Source organism: Equus quagga, chromosome 17, assembly GCF_021613505.1.
Source record: "Equus quagga isolate Etosha38 chromosome 17, UCLA_HA_Equagga_1.0, whole genome shotgun sequence".
NCBI lineage: Eukaryota > Metazoa > Chordata > Mammalia > Perissodactyla > Equidae > Equus > Equus quagga.
The window spans coordinates 36,412,382-36,430,519 of record NC_060283.1 but is presented as its reverse complement, the minus strand read 5'-3'; the positions used below and the strand labels follow the sequence as shown (position 1 = coordinate 36,430,519).

The window sequence follows — 18,138 nt, the reverse complement described above, 5'->3', positions numbered from 1 at the left end:
CTTTCCAAGCCATATACCTTTCTTTCTTTCTTTTTTTTTCCATATTAGCACTAGCTAGGACCACCAGTACGATGTTGAAAGGAACTGGTAAAAATAGATATCTTTGCCTTGTTCCCAATTTTAGAAGTAAAGCATTCAATTTTTCACCATTAAGCATAACGTTAGCTCTAAGTATTTACACAGGTCCTATATCAAACAAAGGAGTTAAATCGAAATCATTCTATTTTTAGATTGCTGAAAGTTGTTATCACAAATTAATTTTGAATTTTTTTAAATGCTTTGTTAATTTAGTGAATTATATTGATTTTCCAATGTTAAACTAGCCTTGCATCTCAAAGATAAACCTCATTTCGTCATGATGCATATTCTTGTATTTGATGTGCTTTTTTAAAGGATTTTTATGTCCACCTTCATGAGGCATGTTGGTCTGTAATATTCTTTTCTGCCAATGTTGGGTTACTTCTAGTTTGGGGTTCTTTAAATAGTCCTGTAAAAAACATTCTTGCATATTTTTTGGGTGCAATATTACACCTTTAAGTTGGGTATATACCTTACAACGGAATTGCTGGGTCCTAGGTATGCGTGTAGACAGTTCAAATGCCACACTTGCATGACGAGGCACAAGTGGCAGGAGCTCCACGCTAGTCATGCACAGTGGGACCAGTTTTGGTCTGCAATGCACTGGAAATTCAAAGAGAAAAAAGAACACTGGTCCTTCACCATACATAGTCTGAGTAGCACTGCTGTGTCAGGATTCTGGGGGTTCCACCTCCTTGCTAACATTCAGTAATTTTTTATTTTATCCTTTCCGGTAGGTGTTCAGTTGTACAGCATTGTGATTTTAATTCGCATTTTTCCAATGACTAAGAAAGCTGCACACTTTTCATGTTTCTCCATCATCTGGAGCTCCCTTTGTGTGAAGTCTCTAGTCGAGTCTTTTGCTCATTTTCAAGGTTCACGTTTTAAGTTTTCCTAGAATATTTAACCTGGGCCCTTTCCTAACAGCCCCTGCCCCCTCCATTTCTACGAGGCCGAAAGTGAGTGAAATATAGGGGGGCAAAAACCTGATTCAAAAATGAGAGTCATCCGAGTTTATTCATTCAGTTAGTGTTATGAGTACCTACCGTGTGACAATGGGAATACGGTACTGAACACAATAGCAGCGTAACTGCCCTCAAGAAATTTATATTGTAGTGGGGAGAAGACAGACACTAACCCGATACCTATGGATGGTGAAAGTGCCCTGAAGAAAACAGGACAAGAGAGTAACCTGGATAGGAGGATGCTTCGGCTGGACTGTTAGGGAACATTTTTCTAAAGAAATTGTATTGAAGCCTGCATCAGAATGAGGAGACGGCCATTTAACAATCACTGAGAAGAGCATTGCAGGAGGAGAAAATGGCAGGTGCCAAGGTCCTGAGGTAGAAATAAGTTAGTCTGGGTATTAATGAGAGAGTATTCTCTTATCTGGGTCAAAATTGATATACTAGATGCCATAGATGCCTCGTGCAGTGGACACAGGTGGTGCCGCTCCCAGACCCCCTGAGCCCCTTTCTATTCCTAGGTGTCCCTCCGTCAACTTTAATGTGGGTTTACTGCCCAGGCTTGTGGCCAGAACAGATCTCGGAAAGACTGATCTTTGGATACTCGAGCTGCTCTGCTCACACGGGTTAGGAACAGGAAGTACCTGGACAGTCGCATTCCCCACCCATAACCCAGCAGCCCTGATCCAGCGGATGATGGATGCAGGAGTAAGAAAGCCAGCTCCCTTGCTTGTAGTTGGGGCAAACTCAGGGTGGAATTTGGGCTTCAGAGAGCCACGAGGGGTCAGGCCGCAGTGAGGACTCAGCCAGAAATTGTACCTTTGGTTGATTTCGTCCCTCACCGGTTTCTTCTGGGAGCTCTTCCTTAATAAATCGATTGCCCCTGAATTCCCATTCAAGGGTCTGCTTTTAGGAACTCAACTTCAGATACCCCGATATATGTGTGACAGTGGCTTTTCCTTTTTAAGAGCATGTCTTTCTGTGCTACCAGATAACAGCGTGTGCTGTGAAGTGGGGCAAAGCTGGGTTGCGATCCACTTGTACTCCCTGGCAGTCACCTTTGGGCTGGTTACCCACTCCCGTTGGGCCTCAGTTTCCTCAGTTACAAACCAGGACAAAAAGAGTGCCAGTGTTCATGGTTCCTGGGAAGATTAAATGCAGGAATGTAGGCAAAACACTTCGCAGAGAGATGGGCCAAGAGAAAGTGCTCAGATTTGTTGTTATTATGAAACCTTTCCAAACTTCGGCAAAGAGTTCAGAAGATGTTGCAAGCCTTGGGTTAGACAGCTGTTGCATTCCTTAAAAAATGCTCTGTGGCCTTGGAATTTGGCTGGGCCCACAGTGGCTGGAGGAAGAGAGCCAGCCGTTCTGGGACCTGCGAGATGCCTTTAACACGCACCTTCTCATATAATCCTGAGGGGCACCCAGCAAGAATAGAAGGTTCTATTATCATTAATGTAAAGATAGGAGACTTAGATGCAAAAAGGCTAAGATGCCCAAGGAGACGTGGGGTATAAGTTGGGGCTCCGAATCAGATCTGTCTGGACAGAGCCCAGGCTGGGGAACCCCATCTCCTTGAGGGCAGGGCTCCATTTTACTTCTAGGTCCTTCCCCCACAGAAGGGGATTGGCATCTGTTATTCAGGAGGATGTCCAGTCCTGAGATGACTCAGGCCAGGACAGGCCACTAGCAGATGCAGCTTCTTCTGGGGTCACGACTCCAAGCATCCACAAAGCCCTGTGTGATGTTCTTGAGGTCGGATGGAAGGCCTGATCTTGGGGAAAGTCAGTCTTCAGGCTAACGTGGGGTTGAGAGTCTCTGGGGCCGCATTTGCAGTGGCTAGAAACCAGGCTGTCTCCATCCTAACGGTATCACTACGAGCCCAGACGCTGCCTGCCACAGAGCTGGAGCTCCAGGATCCCAGCACGTTTAAAGCGATGTGGGGTTTCAGACAGGAGACTGATGGCCACTCTGCAGGCACATCAGATCCCGGAGGGGAGAGCCTCCTGTGGAGCCTAAAATCCCAGCGCGGATTATAGACGTGGATGCAGCGGGGAGCTTGGCTGAAAACACCGTCCGGTGCCCTCACACTAAATGCTCAGGGCTAGCAAAACGCACAGAACTGAGTTCTGGCTCAGCTGGGCCAACTCAGGACAGCGGCCCATCCCTGCCTTCTCACAGTTCCCTACTGGGAGTAACCAAACTCATTCCTACCCAGCTAACCGCTATGGATGACCCCTCCCTTACCAACGCAATCCTTCCAAAAGCCGAGGCAGACTTCCAAACGTTCCAAGAGACATTTTAGGTCCCGGGGCGCCGGAATCTTGTTTCCTTACAAAGCATTGCTTACTTACCCTCTCCTCTCCCCCAGGACCAGGCTCTGGGACAGGGGTGGGGGTGGGGAGTCCCAGGCCGAGAGCAGACACCGGGGGCTGGGGCATCTTCCTGGGGCGCACGCAGCCCGGAGCGCCCAGCTCCTCCCGCTGGGTGGGCCCCCCGGGCGGGGTCAGGGGTGGGCGCGCAGCTCCTCCGCCCGCCACCGGCTGCTGCGATGCAGCCCGGCCCCATCTGCCCTGCCTTTCCCAGACCCGGGCGGGCCCCACGGCGTCTGAACCCAAGTGGGTTCTTTTTTTTTTTTTTTACAACTACTTTGCATTTTCCTTCCGCCGCTTTAGCAACTGCATCCTGTCGCAGGTTGCTCGTCAACGCGTGCTTTCTTTGAAAGAGAGCACGCTTAATTCAGAGCGGATCCAAACCCATCTTGGGTTTCGGTCTTGCCCCCAAACCTGCCCAAGGACAAATGCATCCTCTAAAAGAGCAGATTGTCAAATTCATAGAAAGAGAAAGTCCAGCCTGTGCGTCAGTGTCACAGAGACCTGCGCCGGGCCGACCGGCCTGCGGAGACATTTCCCTCAAGCTCAGACACAGGGTCACCCACAAGAAGGCAACAGGACCAAAAAAAGTGTTGAAGGGGTATTCTTACAGCCTCCCCTAAACCCTGGGTGTGTGCAGAGGGAGCTGTCTGCAGTTTACTTTTGCAGCCGCGTCTGCTCTGGGAGCTTGGAGATGGAGCTTCGGGTGGCCAGGTGACACGAAGAATCGTGCCAGTTTTAAGGACAGCGACGGGGTGCTTCAGGGACAGGGTTGGCAAGGCTGACGGCAGCCAGTGGACTCCTGTGGGTCCCCCACCCCCAGCCTTGTGAGAGCAGGTGTGCTCCCACTGGGCAGTGATTTCCACGGTGTGCTGGTGTTCCATGAAGCTTTGATCTGAATAAAATATTTCTTTTGTTAAGGGCTTGCTCCACACCGAGGCCTGCTGGCCACTGGAGAGTTTGACCTCCCAGCCATCCAGACTCAGCATTTGGCTGTCTGCTGTTATTTTTAGTAGACGTATAAAAAGAATCTCCAAAAGTTTTAGCTGGGAGAAAGTGGGAAGAGCCGATGCCCCCACACATGGGACTGGAGCTGGCCTGGCAGAACCGCAGAGGAGCAGAGAGCAAAACAAAAGCCCAAACACAGCACTTGACTCTGGGGAAAAGCTCCTAAGCACGGTTTAAAAGCAAGATTTAGGTCGTTGGTTTATGGCTGATTTTTCTAAATAGGGCATTAGAGGTGAATATCGCATGGAACACATTTTTAGGTTAAATTCCTCCATGGACAGAACTTCACGCTTCTAGAGGAGAATGTGGATTTCAATAATAATAATTAGAAAGTGTTTACTAAACTCATCTTGGAAAGAGACGTTATCAAACGCCATTTATGATACCTTTCATGTACGCCTGGCCCAGGGTAGGCACTTCAGAACACCATTCTGAGTAGATTTTCAAGGACCTTCCCAAATAAAAGTATTCACATAAAATCTATTATAAAGGCTCTTTCCCTCACTTTTGGGGTATATAATATGGTACCCATCAATTGCTCATACCACAACTGTTACTTCTGTTGGGGAGGAATTAACAAGGAAAACTCAGGCTTAATAAATCCACATTGAGGTTCAGAAGTTCAGGGCAATTTGTCTTGGGAAGAAAGTCTTCCCCAGAGCGAAGAGGCATTCAAAGGAACTCTTCGTGTTCATGGAATTATTAAAGATATACCTGAGACCAGATAAATATCTGATGATTTCTCAAAGCACTAGGGTTTCTTTGCAGTTTTTCTTCTGCTGACACATGTTTCCCCCTGGGGTCTGGACCTTCTGGCTTCATTGGACTTTGCAAATGAAGGAAAGCTGGGATTTCCCAAGAGGATGCTTGTGAAGGGGAGCTTTGCTGGAAATGACAGACCGGGGTTTACAAGAGGGGTGTGTGCGCGTGTGTGTGCGTGCGTGCATGCATGTGTGTGCGTGCCCCTGTGATGAGCGGGGTGGTGCAGGGGAGGGAGGGAGGGGGGAAGGGAGGGAGGGAGAAGTGGGTTACAAAGCTGCCACCTAGAGGCGCCTTCCTGCAGTGTATATAATGCAAGTCTGCAGCTGGAGAGCTCACAGTTCTCGGAACTGCTCAGCCCTGAGGCAGCGAGTGCACGAGCCAGGAAGGCGAGCAAGCCCCAAGCCGGAGCCCAGCCGGGAGGTAAGGAGAGTGGGCTCCCTCAGCAGCCCTGCTTAGAAAGGAGGGGAGGACGGAAGGCAGGTTTTCTGCTCTTAAACTAGGTGATCTTTTTGAGAAGACTTCTTTTTCAGCGCTGTGATGGGTGCTGGAGAGCATATGGTTCCTGAGAGCATAGGCTGCCTGCTGCATGGCTGCATTGCAGAGTGGGTTTGCTAACTTGGGGGCTCCGCTTCTCCCTGCAGAAAGCAAAGGGCACTTTCCTTAAGTCCGTTGTGGAGGGAACTCTCCGAGTGTCCAGTACTTGTTGGATTTAGAAAGCTGGTGTTCATTTGCTGCTGTGGGTATTTAAGCTTGAGTAAGCAGAGAACTTGCAAGAATGCAGACTGCTGATCCTGTCTGCTCAGAGCTGGCATAGCGAGCAGCCTGGCACCACTGCTTACCTGCCTCACTTCTGGTCTCTCGGTTGGGAAATAGAAATAATGGGCAGCAAATCTGTATTTCCAGAAAGATGAACACTTTATTAAGACACATCTCTAAGGGAAGCAGAAAGCTGTGCTAAGAAGCTTTGTGGATCCAGAATGTATTTGAATGCAATGCTTCTGGGATTACCAGATCCTGTAAGTCCGGAAGCTATAAGGATGAATGTTAAATGCTGCTCAGTCTTCTTGTCTCTTGATTGCATCCTTGATAATCTAATTTGAATATTTATTGTTCTCTCAGAAGGTATTAAGTCCAGGTTCAATTGGGAAAAAAGGGCACACACATAAGTCTAGGATTTTGTCATTTAAATATACCCTTCATATAAAACATGAATTTTGTTAGCATGCAAAAACCTTCAAGGGGTGGCTGAGAGTAACAACTTTGCAGTGAGGTCAGGGGTGGGGGTTGGCCAAGACTTGTAACTTGCAGAGAGAATGAGAAGTTGTAAAAGTCAGACTGGCTGTCTCCCTTTTTTCTTTCTCTCTCTTTCTTTTTTCTTTTTCTTTCTTTCTCTCAATTCATTTGCTCACAACAGGATAATTACGTTTTTCAGAAGTGGGAGAGGGCCCCCTGAAATGGTTTACAGCTCTTTGAAGGTATTGGGCCCGCTGACATCCCCTGAAACTTCATTCTGCAAAGCCTCAATGTGGTAACTTTTTCTTTTCTTTTAAACGCAGATGCTGCTTTTGTGCCCCTTTATTTATTCCAGGAAAACGCAGAGATCAAATAGGCTTGCTTAGAAAAGAGAGTGAAGGCTGCCGGTGTCTGTGCTTAACTTTCTATAGATTTTAAATGGATAAACTGCTGGCCCCTCTTTCATCAGCACGGGAGCTTCCACAGATGCAAAGCCTTTCTGGAAAGCCAAGTTGCACAGGGGAGCTCCAGCTTGGAAACAATTTGCTCTTCTCCCCCGCCCCCGGACTCTGCCACAACCCTGGACTGTGCAGGCAGCTCCTGAGCCTCCTGTGCAAGCTCCAGGAGAGGGAGTGGGGGAGCTGCAGGGCTGGGGCAGGGCTGGGGGTGGCAAAGCAAAAGAAAATGGGGAAATGCCTGTGTTTTGCTGGCCATCTGATTTTGTAAAGGGGCATGCATTGCAATGATACTTTTAAAAAAGTTCTAGAAAGTACAGCTAAGGCAGCAGACCTGTGTTTACCTGAGTCAGGACTTTGCAGGTGAGCTGATCCCCTATTAACAGTGAGTCCTGAGAGAGTTGAGTTGGTATTATGGTTTCTAATCAGGCCCAGAACAGGCAAAGTATAGGCTTGCCGGATAGGAAAAAAAAAAAAAAAAAAAAAACCCAAACAGAAAAACCTACTTAATCAGGAACAGTGGCTTTTTGTGCGATCATTCTAGGCAGAGAGGCTCCTGTGTTCGAGGAGACAGGAGGAAAGTTGGTTGAAGTTACTCCATCTGAGACTGAAGGACAGTCACTCAATAAACCTTAAGACTAACCGAGGAGAAGGAAAAGATGTTGACGATCTTAGGACTTGAGATTTTTCTCAGTGATTTTGCAGAACACCAATGGAATTTGGGGCTGGGAATTATTTGCTCTTTTAAACTGAACAATCAAGGAACTTAGTTTTCCTTTTAACAAAAATAGTATTAGAATGCCTTCCAGTGGAATTGTGTACCTGTAGGGGCAATTTAGAAAGAAACCAAAGGCTGTGTCATGTCAGGTGTTTTTAAAGTCCAGAAAATTCTAGCTCTGGGACACATTTTCTATTAAGCTAAAAAATAAAACCAAAAAAAAAGGGGAGGGAAGGAAAGGAAGGGGGAGTGTTCTCTGATTTTGAATATTTGATGGTTTTCTGCAGGGGATATTTGATGCTTTTGTTACATAAGAATCTACTAATTTAGAATTGCGGAAAAAAGCCATTACTACTTCGTTATAAAGCGATGAGGGAATTGCATATTTTAGGGTGAAAATTTTCCCGAGCCACATGTGTCTTTGGAAGCTGGCCCCGTGTTTTTTTTCCCAGCGCTCAGAGGGTGGAGGGGCTGAGCCTGTCTCAGGTGGCCTTGAACTGCTGTCAGCTAAGGGACAGATAAAGGAGCAGTGGGCAGCATGGGGACTGTGCACATGGACGGCTGTCAGCCAGCTAGCTAGCTAGCATCCTGGAATTTTCTCATTGTAACAGATACCTTTGTGGGGATCTTGCCTGAATTTTATGAGAAGGGTCTGAGATTGAAAGCGTTCTCCTGGGAACCCCATTGTGTCTAGCCTAGAGCCTGACTGACCTCCTGCTGCCTCGTCCTGTTCCTAAGCTGGGTGGGAATTGGGGCTCCGATTACACCAGCCAGCCTTTGTGACGTGGGCGTCTCTGGATCTGCCCTTCTGGGTCCAGCACTGCTTTGCTCTTGGGCTATTGAGCACAATAGACCAGATCGGGTTTCTGGATGTGGGGTCCATTTTCTCCCCTAAATGCTTAGAGTGGATGAAGATGCTCCGTGTGTTTATAGGGAAGTGTGTCTGAGGACCCCGAGAATAGGTGGCCTCTATCTGAAGCAGAGTAGGGGTTTTTCCTTCTGTTTCTCTCTCTCTCTCTCTCTTAGTTGTTGACTTCTCAAATGATTCAGAGCAGTTCCTTGTGTGAAATAAGATCATTCAGGGCTGCTACTGAATGTGCGGTCAAGACAGCATTGTTCTCTGTTTGCTCGGCTCTGGGCGACAGGCCGCTCCCCATTCTGCTGTCAGCCCTCGCAGACGGCCACAGGGAGCCTGCCTGGGCCGAAGCTGTCCTGCCCTTCCCCACTGATTTCATGCAGGATTGGTAAAAACAAAAAACAAAAAGCAAACAAATAAAAACCAAACCCCAATGATGTGCCGTTGCCTACTGAGTCTTTAGAAGTCGTGTGGATTCTCTTATCTAAACTGCGTGCCTGCCAAGGAGAGGGGTGGGGCTTTCATAAGGAGACCAGAGCATGATTCTCCCAGATAAAGTCTCTGGAAAAGTTAGGAGAACAGAGAGAACTGTTATTAGCCACAAACCCCAGATCAGCCTGTCTCTTCACCTGTCCTGGCCTCAGTTTCCAGGTTGCGCAGCATTGAGAGAGGCTGAACAAGATGGACTTGTCTGGGGACAATCCTGAATTCTTCCATGAAATTCCATCCTAGGGGGACATGGGTCCCAGTAGCAGAAAGCCAATAAAGAAGGTCCCCTGTTGCACCAGCCAGTGGCATAGTGGTTGAGTTCCCACGCTCCGCTTTGGCAGCTCAGGGTTCATGGGTTTGGATCCTGGGCACAGATTTACATACCACTCATCAAGCCATGCTGTGGAGGTGTCTCACATAGAAAATAGAGGAAAATTGGCAGAGATGTTAGCTCAGGGCCAATCTTCCTCACCAAAAATGGTCCCCTGTAGGAAGAGGTCCCGAAGAGCCCAGAGGGCCCCTCAGTGTCAGAGCTGGAGCCTGGGGCCCCAGCCTGGCCTGCCTTATCTTATCTACACCACTGGAGACTGGGAGGGCCTTCCTCCCTCGAGGGGGCCTCCAGCCTGCTCTGCACGCGGCACCTCATTGCAAGCCTCCTATGTGGTTTTTGTCACCTTAACCCTCAAAAGCCTTTTCTGCCCCAAAGCCACCCTCTTGTTCAAGACCTGTGTGGCTCCTGCATGGACAGGCCCAGCCTGACTCCCCACTGCCCCCACCTTTAAGGCCCAACTCTTGCAGCCCGCTCTCCTTTGTGGGGACCTTGGCCTCAGCCAGATTCAATAAGTCCAGACTCTCTGTGGCACATCACTGGTCACCTCCCTCCCACCCCTGTTCTCCTTGAAGGCCCCATAAGCCACTTGAGTGGAAATCCCTCACCCGTCTACTCTCTGGGCATCCACCGCCCACCTCCTGCCTTCCTGACCTTGTGTGTTAGTTGTCGAGTTCTTGGGGAGGGATGTGATGATTCTGGTCTGTTAGGCCCCAGAGCAGCGCCCCTCCCAGAAGAGGCTTCACAAACACTTGGGGCGTGGAAAGGAGTGATGTTCATCTCAGCTCAGTGAGGACTTCAGAAGAATCTCTTCCGGACTCCCATTCTGGTGATGGCCTCGGATCCTTGGTCTCAGTGGAGCTCGATTAACTGTTGACTCATTGATTATTGATTCATTGAACACCTGCTTTGTGGTTTTGCTGGCTGGGGCATATAGAGATGAATAGGACATGGTGGGGTTGGGAGCCTGAGGAAGACGGAGAAATGTTAACGACGCAATGATGCAGAATGGAGGTGCGCGGCCTGGGTCCCGGGAGAAGCGGGAGAAGAAGAGGGGATATGTTGTTAGGGATGATGGGAGGGGCTAAGGGGTTTGTCCAGAAGGGTCTTCCTGATCTGTGCTCAGAAACTGTGAACGCATTGAAGGCAGTTTGGGTGAACGCTGGCCAGGTACCTGAGCGCTTGGCAGTCTCTGTCATGGAGGAAGGGACTTCTGGCCAGTGAAGGGACATGTTTATTGCAGGCCAAACCACCACCCCAAGGAGACTCTAAACTTGGAGACTTCTGATTCTGGCTCTACCCCCAGCTCACTGGACGAGCTCGGGGAAGCTATTTGAAGACAGCTAAACACCCTAAATACCTTGGGCCGCTTGCTGCCGCTCAATCATTGTCAAGGATACTTGGTTGATGACTAATAAGCCTGAGAAATGAGCAGTGCTTCTCCCAGAAGAGTCCTCGATTGACAAAGAGGAGCCCTTCCACCACTGGGGAGTGGGAGATGTGTCCCTTTACAGACCCCGGGCCAGCGGGGAGGGCCGGACTGACCCTGGGTCCTCCGAAGGCTGTCGGAAGATTCACTTCCTGTCATGGCGGTCACGTGATGCTCTCCTGGTGCAGGTGTCAGACGAGGCATCTGTAGAAAGTGGTCCCTAAGGGAGGACTCGGTGAGATAAAACACAGCAACTGCTGGGGAAAAGGGACTGAAAAGTGGCGATTACTGCTTTTTGTTCTCAGTTGGGTCTCTGTGGTCGAGAAAAATGGACTGTGAACATTTATTAGTTTGTGGAACATTCCTCCCTCTATTAAAATTTACGTAATTCTTGATGCCAAATTTCAAATAATACAGAAGTTTATAGTGTTAAAACGACAATTCACCCTTTGTCGCCTCCTCCCACTCTCTCGGCCCAGAGTTTTATACCGATTGCAGAACTTTTTCCATACCTTTGTGCACATATATTTACATAGAGAGGTGCACGTACTTTTTGTTCTTTTTTACATAAATGAGATCATGCCGTGTGTGTGTATCTGCACATTGCCTTTCGCTGCACAGTATGTTATACCTTTCCATGTTCATAAGAGTAGGTCTCCGTCCTTCATTTTACAGCTGTATCATGTTCAGAACAGTGGATCCGCCATACTTGATCGAACCATTTCCCCGTTACTGGACATTTATGTTGTCTTTGACTTTTTGCTAGTATATAAATAGCGCTCCAGTAAACATTCCTATATGTACATTTGGGGACAAGTGAATCTTTCGAGAGAAGTGTGTAAACTCATAAAATCACAGAACTGGAAAAATCTTTTATTGCAAGCCCCATTTTTTCTTTCCATCAAGAATCCTTTATGCAGATGCCTTACAACCTAAGAGTCCAAGTGCGTCTCTCATTCTTGTGCCTGCCTGGTGTGGGCTCTGAGCCCGCAGCGTGGCAGGCAATCGGCAGGTTTGACTAACTTCCAGAAGTTTCTCTGAAGCTCTGGCCCCAAGCTGGCGGGAACAGAATTGCTGGTTCGTTCCAGCAGAGGGTGACTGGTCTGAGTGGGATGAGGGACTCTCCTCCAGGTCCTGGTGGTCGTCAGCCTCCCAGCACGGACAGACCAGCCACCCCAGCGGAGGGGCCTCACCGTGTATGCAGGAGTGTGCAGGAGCACGCAGGTGTGGGTCACTCCTTCCCGATTTGCACAGAATGCACTCAGCTCTCTGTACTGGATCCACTGCCTTTGCTGGAGGGGAGCTGAAATTCCAGTGCAGGGCGCTCAAGGAGTTTAAGTGGCCCCAGGGAGTTCGTGAGAAGCCTCCCTCACTCCCTCCACCCTCAGATGTTGCTCGGAGCTTTGTGGCCAGGCCTTTGGAAACCAGGGGCCAGGGCAGACATTTCTTAGGATGCGTCTGTTCACATCAGGGGCTCTGAGCGTGTCACTTGTGACAATCCAAGCAGGTGATTTAGGAAAACTCTTCTCTCCAGCGGTGGCCACGCACTGTCTGTGTGGTGGTCTGAAATGGGCCTGCCCTGCCCATCCTGGACCTGCTGGACACGCACGGGTGGCTGGGCCTTCATCGCCGACCGCCTTCCACCTAATGTGGCAGACTGTGTTTGTCAAATAATATTCTCTTTTCTGGAAACAGCCCTTGTTTGTTTCCAAAATCTAATGCATGACAAATACCGACATTGACAAAAACTTAAGCTCCTGTGTGCCACGTTTTTTCCTCTTTAGTTCTCCGTTTCAGTTTGCAGAGGGTTTGATCACTGCCCTGTTGGTTGAAGCTTTTCTCTGTGCTTCTCTTCCTTCTCTGGACCACCAGAGTCTTCAGCAGTGGGAGGGGAGGGGCTGCCGTGGTCCCCCAGAGGAAGGCGGGTGGTCAAGGTGTGGGCCTCTGGCTTCGTCTCTTGGGCTAATTGGTGATCGGAGATTGATGGTCAGTGGGCCAGCTGACTTCCATGCTCCATTGAGCAGCCTCGCAGCCTTTGCCCTCCCATTCAGCTCCTGCTGGAAGATTCCCACTGTGCTGCCGGGGTCGTGGGGTGGGGAGAGGCAGCCGAAGAGGGAGGTGTGCCTGGCTCATAAATGATCTTTCTGCCCCAGAGGACCAGTGATCTGTAAATCAGGTTTTCATCACCTGGACAGCAGAGACAGATGCCAAAGGACTGGAGTGGGGTCCCTCAGCGCTTCCCCACCCGGGCTCGGGCTCTGGGCAAACCGAAGGCCGGCAGCCGCCCAGAGGTGCGAGTACAGTCAGTCTGTTGTGCAGAAGTGGAGGGGCCTTGAAGGGCACATTCACCTGGTGATTTCCCAGAGGGCTAGGGCATGAGAGGCGGGTGTCCTCTCACAGTGTACTCCTGCTCCCCGCATGGGCCCGTCTGTCCACGATGAACAGCACCCCGCCCCCTGTACACTTGAGGGCACGGAGGCCTGAGCGAGGGGAATGTCGCCTTGGGGTGAAGAAAGAAGTGGGGCACTTGGGATCCAAGTCAGGTCAACGAAGGCTAGGGGTGGTTCCATCTTAACGGGCCATGTGAACGGCCCAAACCCCAGGATTTACGGTGGTTTCTGTCAAGACCTTGTAGGGCTGTGCCATTGCGGGCTGAAGAGGGGTCCCAGCCAGGCGCCAGCCAAGCAGTTCTCTGGTCCCCGGCTCTGGCCCACCTCTGCCCAGCTGTGGAGCTGTGGCTTGTCCTCCAGCCGAGCTTCTCCAAGCCACAGGGACTCTGGGGTCACATGAGGTCATGGGGCAAACGCTTTATAAACTAAGGCACACTGAAACACCTGCCAATGTGTTTCATTTTAAGGAAATGGGAAAAAAGAGTCACCGCCTTAGAACCTTGCAGGAGAGCAAAGCCAAAATCTTTGCTTTGCTCCCTTCTGGGATGGGGGATGCAGAGTGGGGGGTCAGCTCCAGGCAAGTTAGCGGCCCAGGGGGAGGCGGCAATAGTAGTTTCAAGGCCAGGCCAGTGGGTCGGGGTCTCTGGCTCCTCAAAGTGTCCTCTGCTGCACAGTGTGTTGATGTCCTTTTCGGGGTCCTAGAGCTGCATCTTAGGAGAGGGCATTCCAAAGTCTCTCAACGTGAGGAGTTTGTTTGTCCTAAACTTGATCTTGCTGAGCGCCCCCCGGACGCCCTCCTGTGCTTGGGTGTGGGGTCTTGCAACAAGTCAGTGGGCATGGGGCATGAGCATCCTCCTGGTGGAATGCCAGGCCCCCTGGCTGTGAGGCCAAAGACTCCCACCTCCTCGTGGGAGGTCCAGCCCTCTCCATCAGCAGCAGGGGACACTGAGGCCCAGTGAAGTCACCGGGATGGTAACCAACAGCCACTTACAACCCACAGGGAGCCGCCTGGAGGCCTGCAGGGGGTCTCCCTTAACTGGGAGTCCAGAGTCAGTCGTCTTTGTGTTAGCTCCTGCATCTGCCTCCATGGCGGGGACATTGATTACTTCGTCAGTAAGAGTCGGTTTCAAATGTGGAGCAGAATTAAGTGAGGGCAGGCTTTTTGCTAAAGGGAGGGGATGGAGGGGAGGAGTGTACTGAGCATCTGCTTTGTGTAAGACTCTGTACGAGGCCCTTTAATACTTAGATAGCTCTGTGAGATAGGAGCTGGTGTCCCGCGACAGCAGCGGCAGACGGGTTAACTAGTCTCGGGTTAAACGCTAATGAGTACGAGTCGGGATTCCAGCCCAGGAGGGTCTGATCTTGGGATGGGGGTTCTCCCAGCTTTGTTTGTTCATACCGTTAACGTAGCCACCTGGGCACTGACCCAGGGGCCGCTGCCCTCCATCCTCCAGGGGCTTCTCATCTTGGACCTGGAGTCCACTTTAAATGAACTTGGCAAATTAGCTTGACTCGGATCAGTCATTACCGGAGACAGGTGAGACGAAGAACAAACATCTTACTATATGAGGTAACTCTCAGCCGGGCACCCTGGGCCCACCGTTTCCACTTTACATACCCCCCTTCCCGTTGTCACGCAGCAGGGCTGCCGACCCAGGGCCACATCGTGGAGCGGTTTCAGGGCCCTCACGTGGACATGTCAACCAAGAAAGGCAGCTGCCGGCAGCTCTCCCGGCTGGTGTGTTTGTGGAGAAATCATTGCCAGGCCCAGGGGTACCTTGGGGCTGGATTCTCCCCAGGTGTTAAGATAGTGACAATTCAGAGTGTTGACCTGCTCACGTCAGGTGAGCAGGGAAGATGGTTGAGAAGATGGCAAGCCCCTCCAGAAAAGCAGCAGGTGGTGATCTGTGTTTGGGTCTTTGCACAAGTTGCTCTGAAAGCGGTTGGACAAATAAAGGATGGAAAAGAGGCGATGGCCCACAGCGTCAGACGGCCAGTCGGTCGCCCTTAGTTGAAAATCGCATGGCAAACGCTGAGTCTGCGGGTTTGGGATGCAGTCAAGCTGCAGGGCATTCCGCATGCTGACCACGTTTCCCGTGGTGTTCATGACTGCAAACTGGGGGCGGCCTGAGACCCAGATTTACATGCAGATTTTGCAGAAAGATGAAAAGCACGGCGTCCCATTTCTGATGCAAATTTGGAAGAGAATCTGAGACAGTCATTAAGGAACCAGAGCAGGACGCTTGTCATACAGCAGTGCCAGGAACAGAGCCAGTCCGCCCGTCTTCGGGGACGTAGGTAAAATGGCTCTGTGGTCCCCACTGAGAAGCAGCCAGCCATCTGTGTCCCTGTGGCCGCAGCTCAGCTGCCTGACACTTCTCTGGCAAACCCTGTTTCTCTATTTGAGCACCACATGGATTTGGACGCTTGATGTGTTTTATTTGGTTTTGCAGAGTTCTCGTATGGTGGTTTTTGTTTCTCCCTTCTTTGCAAAGACACTGCAGAGCTAAAGCGAAACAGCTGAGCATCTTCGGGGGGCTGGAAAAGCACTTTGACCGAAACTCCAATGTTTTCTAACGAAACCGTTTTCCTCTTCCATCTTTTTTGTTTGATTTTCCTGTAGGTCGTTTGATCACCGTCCTCAACACCATGGATTTGCATCTGTTTGACTACCCGGAACCAGCGAACTTCTCCGACATGAGCTGGCCATGCAACAGCAGCGACTGCATCGGCGTCGACATGGTGCTGTGTCCCAACATGCCCAACAAAAGCATTCTGCTGTACACGCTGTCCTTTATCTACATTTTCATTTTTGTGATTGGCATGATCGCCAACTCCGTGGTGGTCTGGGTGAACATCCAGGCCAAAACCACAGGCTACGACACACACTGTTACATCTTAAACCTGGCCATCGCCGACCTGTGGGTGGTGGTCACCATCCCGGTCTGGGTGGTCAGCCTCGTGCAGCATAACCAGTGGCCCATGGGAGAGCTCACGTGCAAGGTCACTCACCTCATCTTCTCCATCAACCTCTTCGGCAGCATCTTCTTCCTCACGTGCATGAGCGTGGACCGCTACCTCTCTATCACCTACTTCAACAACACCTCGAGCCGCAAGAAGAAGATAGCTCGCCGAGCGGTCTGCGTCCTGGTGTGGCTGCTGGCCTTCTGCGTGTCGCTGCCTGACACCTACTACCTGAAGACCGTCACGTCGGCCTCCAACAACGAGACCTACTGCCGGTCCTTCTACCCCGAGCACAGCGTCAAGGAGTGGCTGATCAGCATGGAGCTGGTCTCTGTCGTCTTGGGCTTCGCCATTCCTTTCTCCGTCATCGCCGTCTTCTACTTCCTGCTCGCCCGGGCCATCTCCGCGTCCAGCGACCAGGAGAAACACAGCAGCCGGAAAATCATCTTCTCCTATGTGGTGGTCTTCCTCGTTTGCTGGCTCCCTTACCACATCGTGGTGCTCCTGGACATCTTCTCCATCCTCCACTATATCCCCTTCACCTGCCAGCTGGAGAACTTCCTCTTCACGGCCCTGCACGTCACTCAGTGCCTGTCTCTCGTGCACTGCTGCGTCAACCCCGTGCTTTATAGCTTCATCAACCGTAACTACAGGTACGAGCTGATGAAGGCCTTCATTTTCAAGTACTCGGCCAAGACAGGTCTCACCAAGCTCATCGATGCCTCCAGAGTGTCGGAAACAGAGTACTCCGCTTTGGAGCAGAGCACCAAATGATACGCTCTGCAGAGTCTCCAGGACACGTGGGCCTGTTTTCAACAGAGCACTGGGCTGCATCCTTTTCAAGAGTAAAGCCGAGTGGGTTTGGGGCTTGATGCCTGAGTAGCCTGGAGAGGGGAACGGGCGTCACTGTGCATCCTTTCTCTCTCGTGCCAATGTGGCTGTCGCGTGGCTGTGCCTTCTAATGCGTTTGCATCACCACAGGACTATTTGTCAAAGCCAGCTGTGGGATAGGATTGCCTGTACTTCTGTAAAATAGGACTTTCTGTGTTTCCTGAAGGTTTTATATGGTGATTTGTATTTAAATTTTAAGACTTTATTTTCTCACTCTTGGTGTACCTTATAAATGTATTTGAAAGTTTAAATATATTTTAAATATCGTATGGGAGGTATAATGCTGACATATATTCAGAGTCTTGTAGTTTTAAGATTAGTTGGACGTCAGTGTTGACTAAGGATGACATTAATTGTTAGCTGTTTTGAAATTATATATATATATATATATATATAAATATATAAATATATAAATATATGCCAGTCTTGGCCGAAATGTTTTATTGACGATAGTTTTATATCTGCGTGGTGCTTTGTGCCAGCCTGAGGGATGGACCGAAACTGCTCTGTCATGCAGTTGGTGACATTAGTAGTGTCGTAAAGTTGCATTTAAAAAAACGAAACAAAGCAAAACTGTTCCAGGCTGCAAGGCCAGGCAACACGAACAGTTGTATTTCAGAGAGTCCTCTCGATTTGTAAGTTATTTTTTTTAATAAAGATCTTTCTTTTCCTAAAAAGGCGTTTGATTCTCAGTTTTTTTTCTGTTTTATTTTGTTTGTTCTGAGGAAGATTAGCCTTGAGCTAACATCTGCCGCCAATCCCCCTCTTTTTGCTGAGGAAGACTGGCCCTGAGGTAACATCCGTGCCCATCTTCCTCTGCTTTATATGTGGGATGCCTGCCACAGCATGGCTTGATAAGTGGTGCATATGTCTGCACCCGGGATCCGAACCTGTGAACCCCGGGCCATTGAAGCATAACGTGCGAACTTAACCACTGTGCCACCAGCCTGGCCTCTTTAGTCTTGGTTTTAATTTCATGTCTGGCATTTTGTGGCATGGATGACAATAATGTACAAATATATACAGGTCAACCTAATAAACATGTTCAAAGAGAGAGATTACTGTCATCAACGCAAAACCAAAGGGGTTAACCTGGACGAAGTGATATGAAAGGAAATACATTTGGGTGCATTGAGTATTTCGGTTTTTTTAAAAAAAAATTTCACACGATATATTTGAGCGGGGAGAAGATGGTTGGTA

General features: G+C 49.7%; 1 protein-coding gene across 3 annotated transcripts; it reads left to right on the top strand.

Moving 5' to 3' along the window:
• The first annotated feature begins 5,518 nt into the window (after positions 1-5,518).
• ACKR3 (atypical chemokine receptor 3) lies at positions 5,519-17,615 on the top strand. 3 transcript variants are annotated; one of them, XM_046644218.1, is made up of 3 exons: positions 5,519-5,605; positions 6,089-6,201; positions 15,707-17,615. In XM_046644218.1, the coding sequence occupies exon 3, from the start codon at positions 15,733-15,735 to the stop codon at positions 16,819-16,821; it is 1,089 nt and encodes a 362-aa protein (XP_046500174.1). In that variant the 5' UTR covers positions 5,519-5,605; positions 6,089-6,201; positions 15,707-15,732; the 3' UTR covers positions 16,822-17,615. The 3 variants fall into 3 exon arrangements, with proteins under 3 accessions (XP_046500174.1, XP_046500172.1, XP_046500173.1); XM_046644217.1 differs by lacking the exon at positions 6,089-6,201 and adding an exon at positions 6,618-6,713 and having other exon boundaries at positions 5,587-5,605; XM_046644216.1 differs by lacking the exon at positions 6,089-6,201 and having other exon boundaries at positions 5,520-5,605.
• The last annotated feature ends 523 nt before the right edge of the window (positions 17,616-18,138 follow it).

Bases quoted from the DNA above. Each gene is read 5' to 3' on its own strand.
- ACKR3 (XM_046644218.1), top strand. From the start codon at position 15,733: ATGGATTTGCATCTGTTTGACTACCCGGAACCAGCGAACTTCTCCGAC.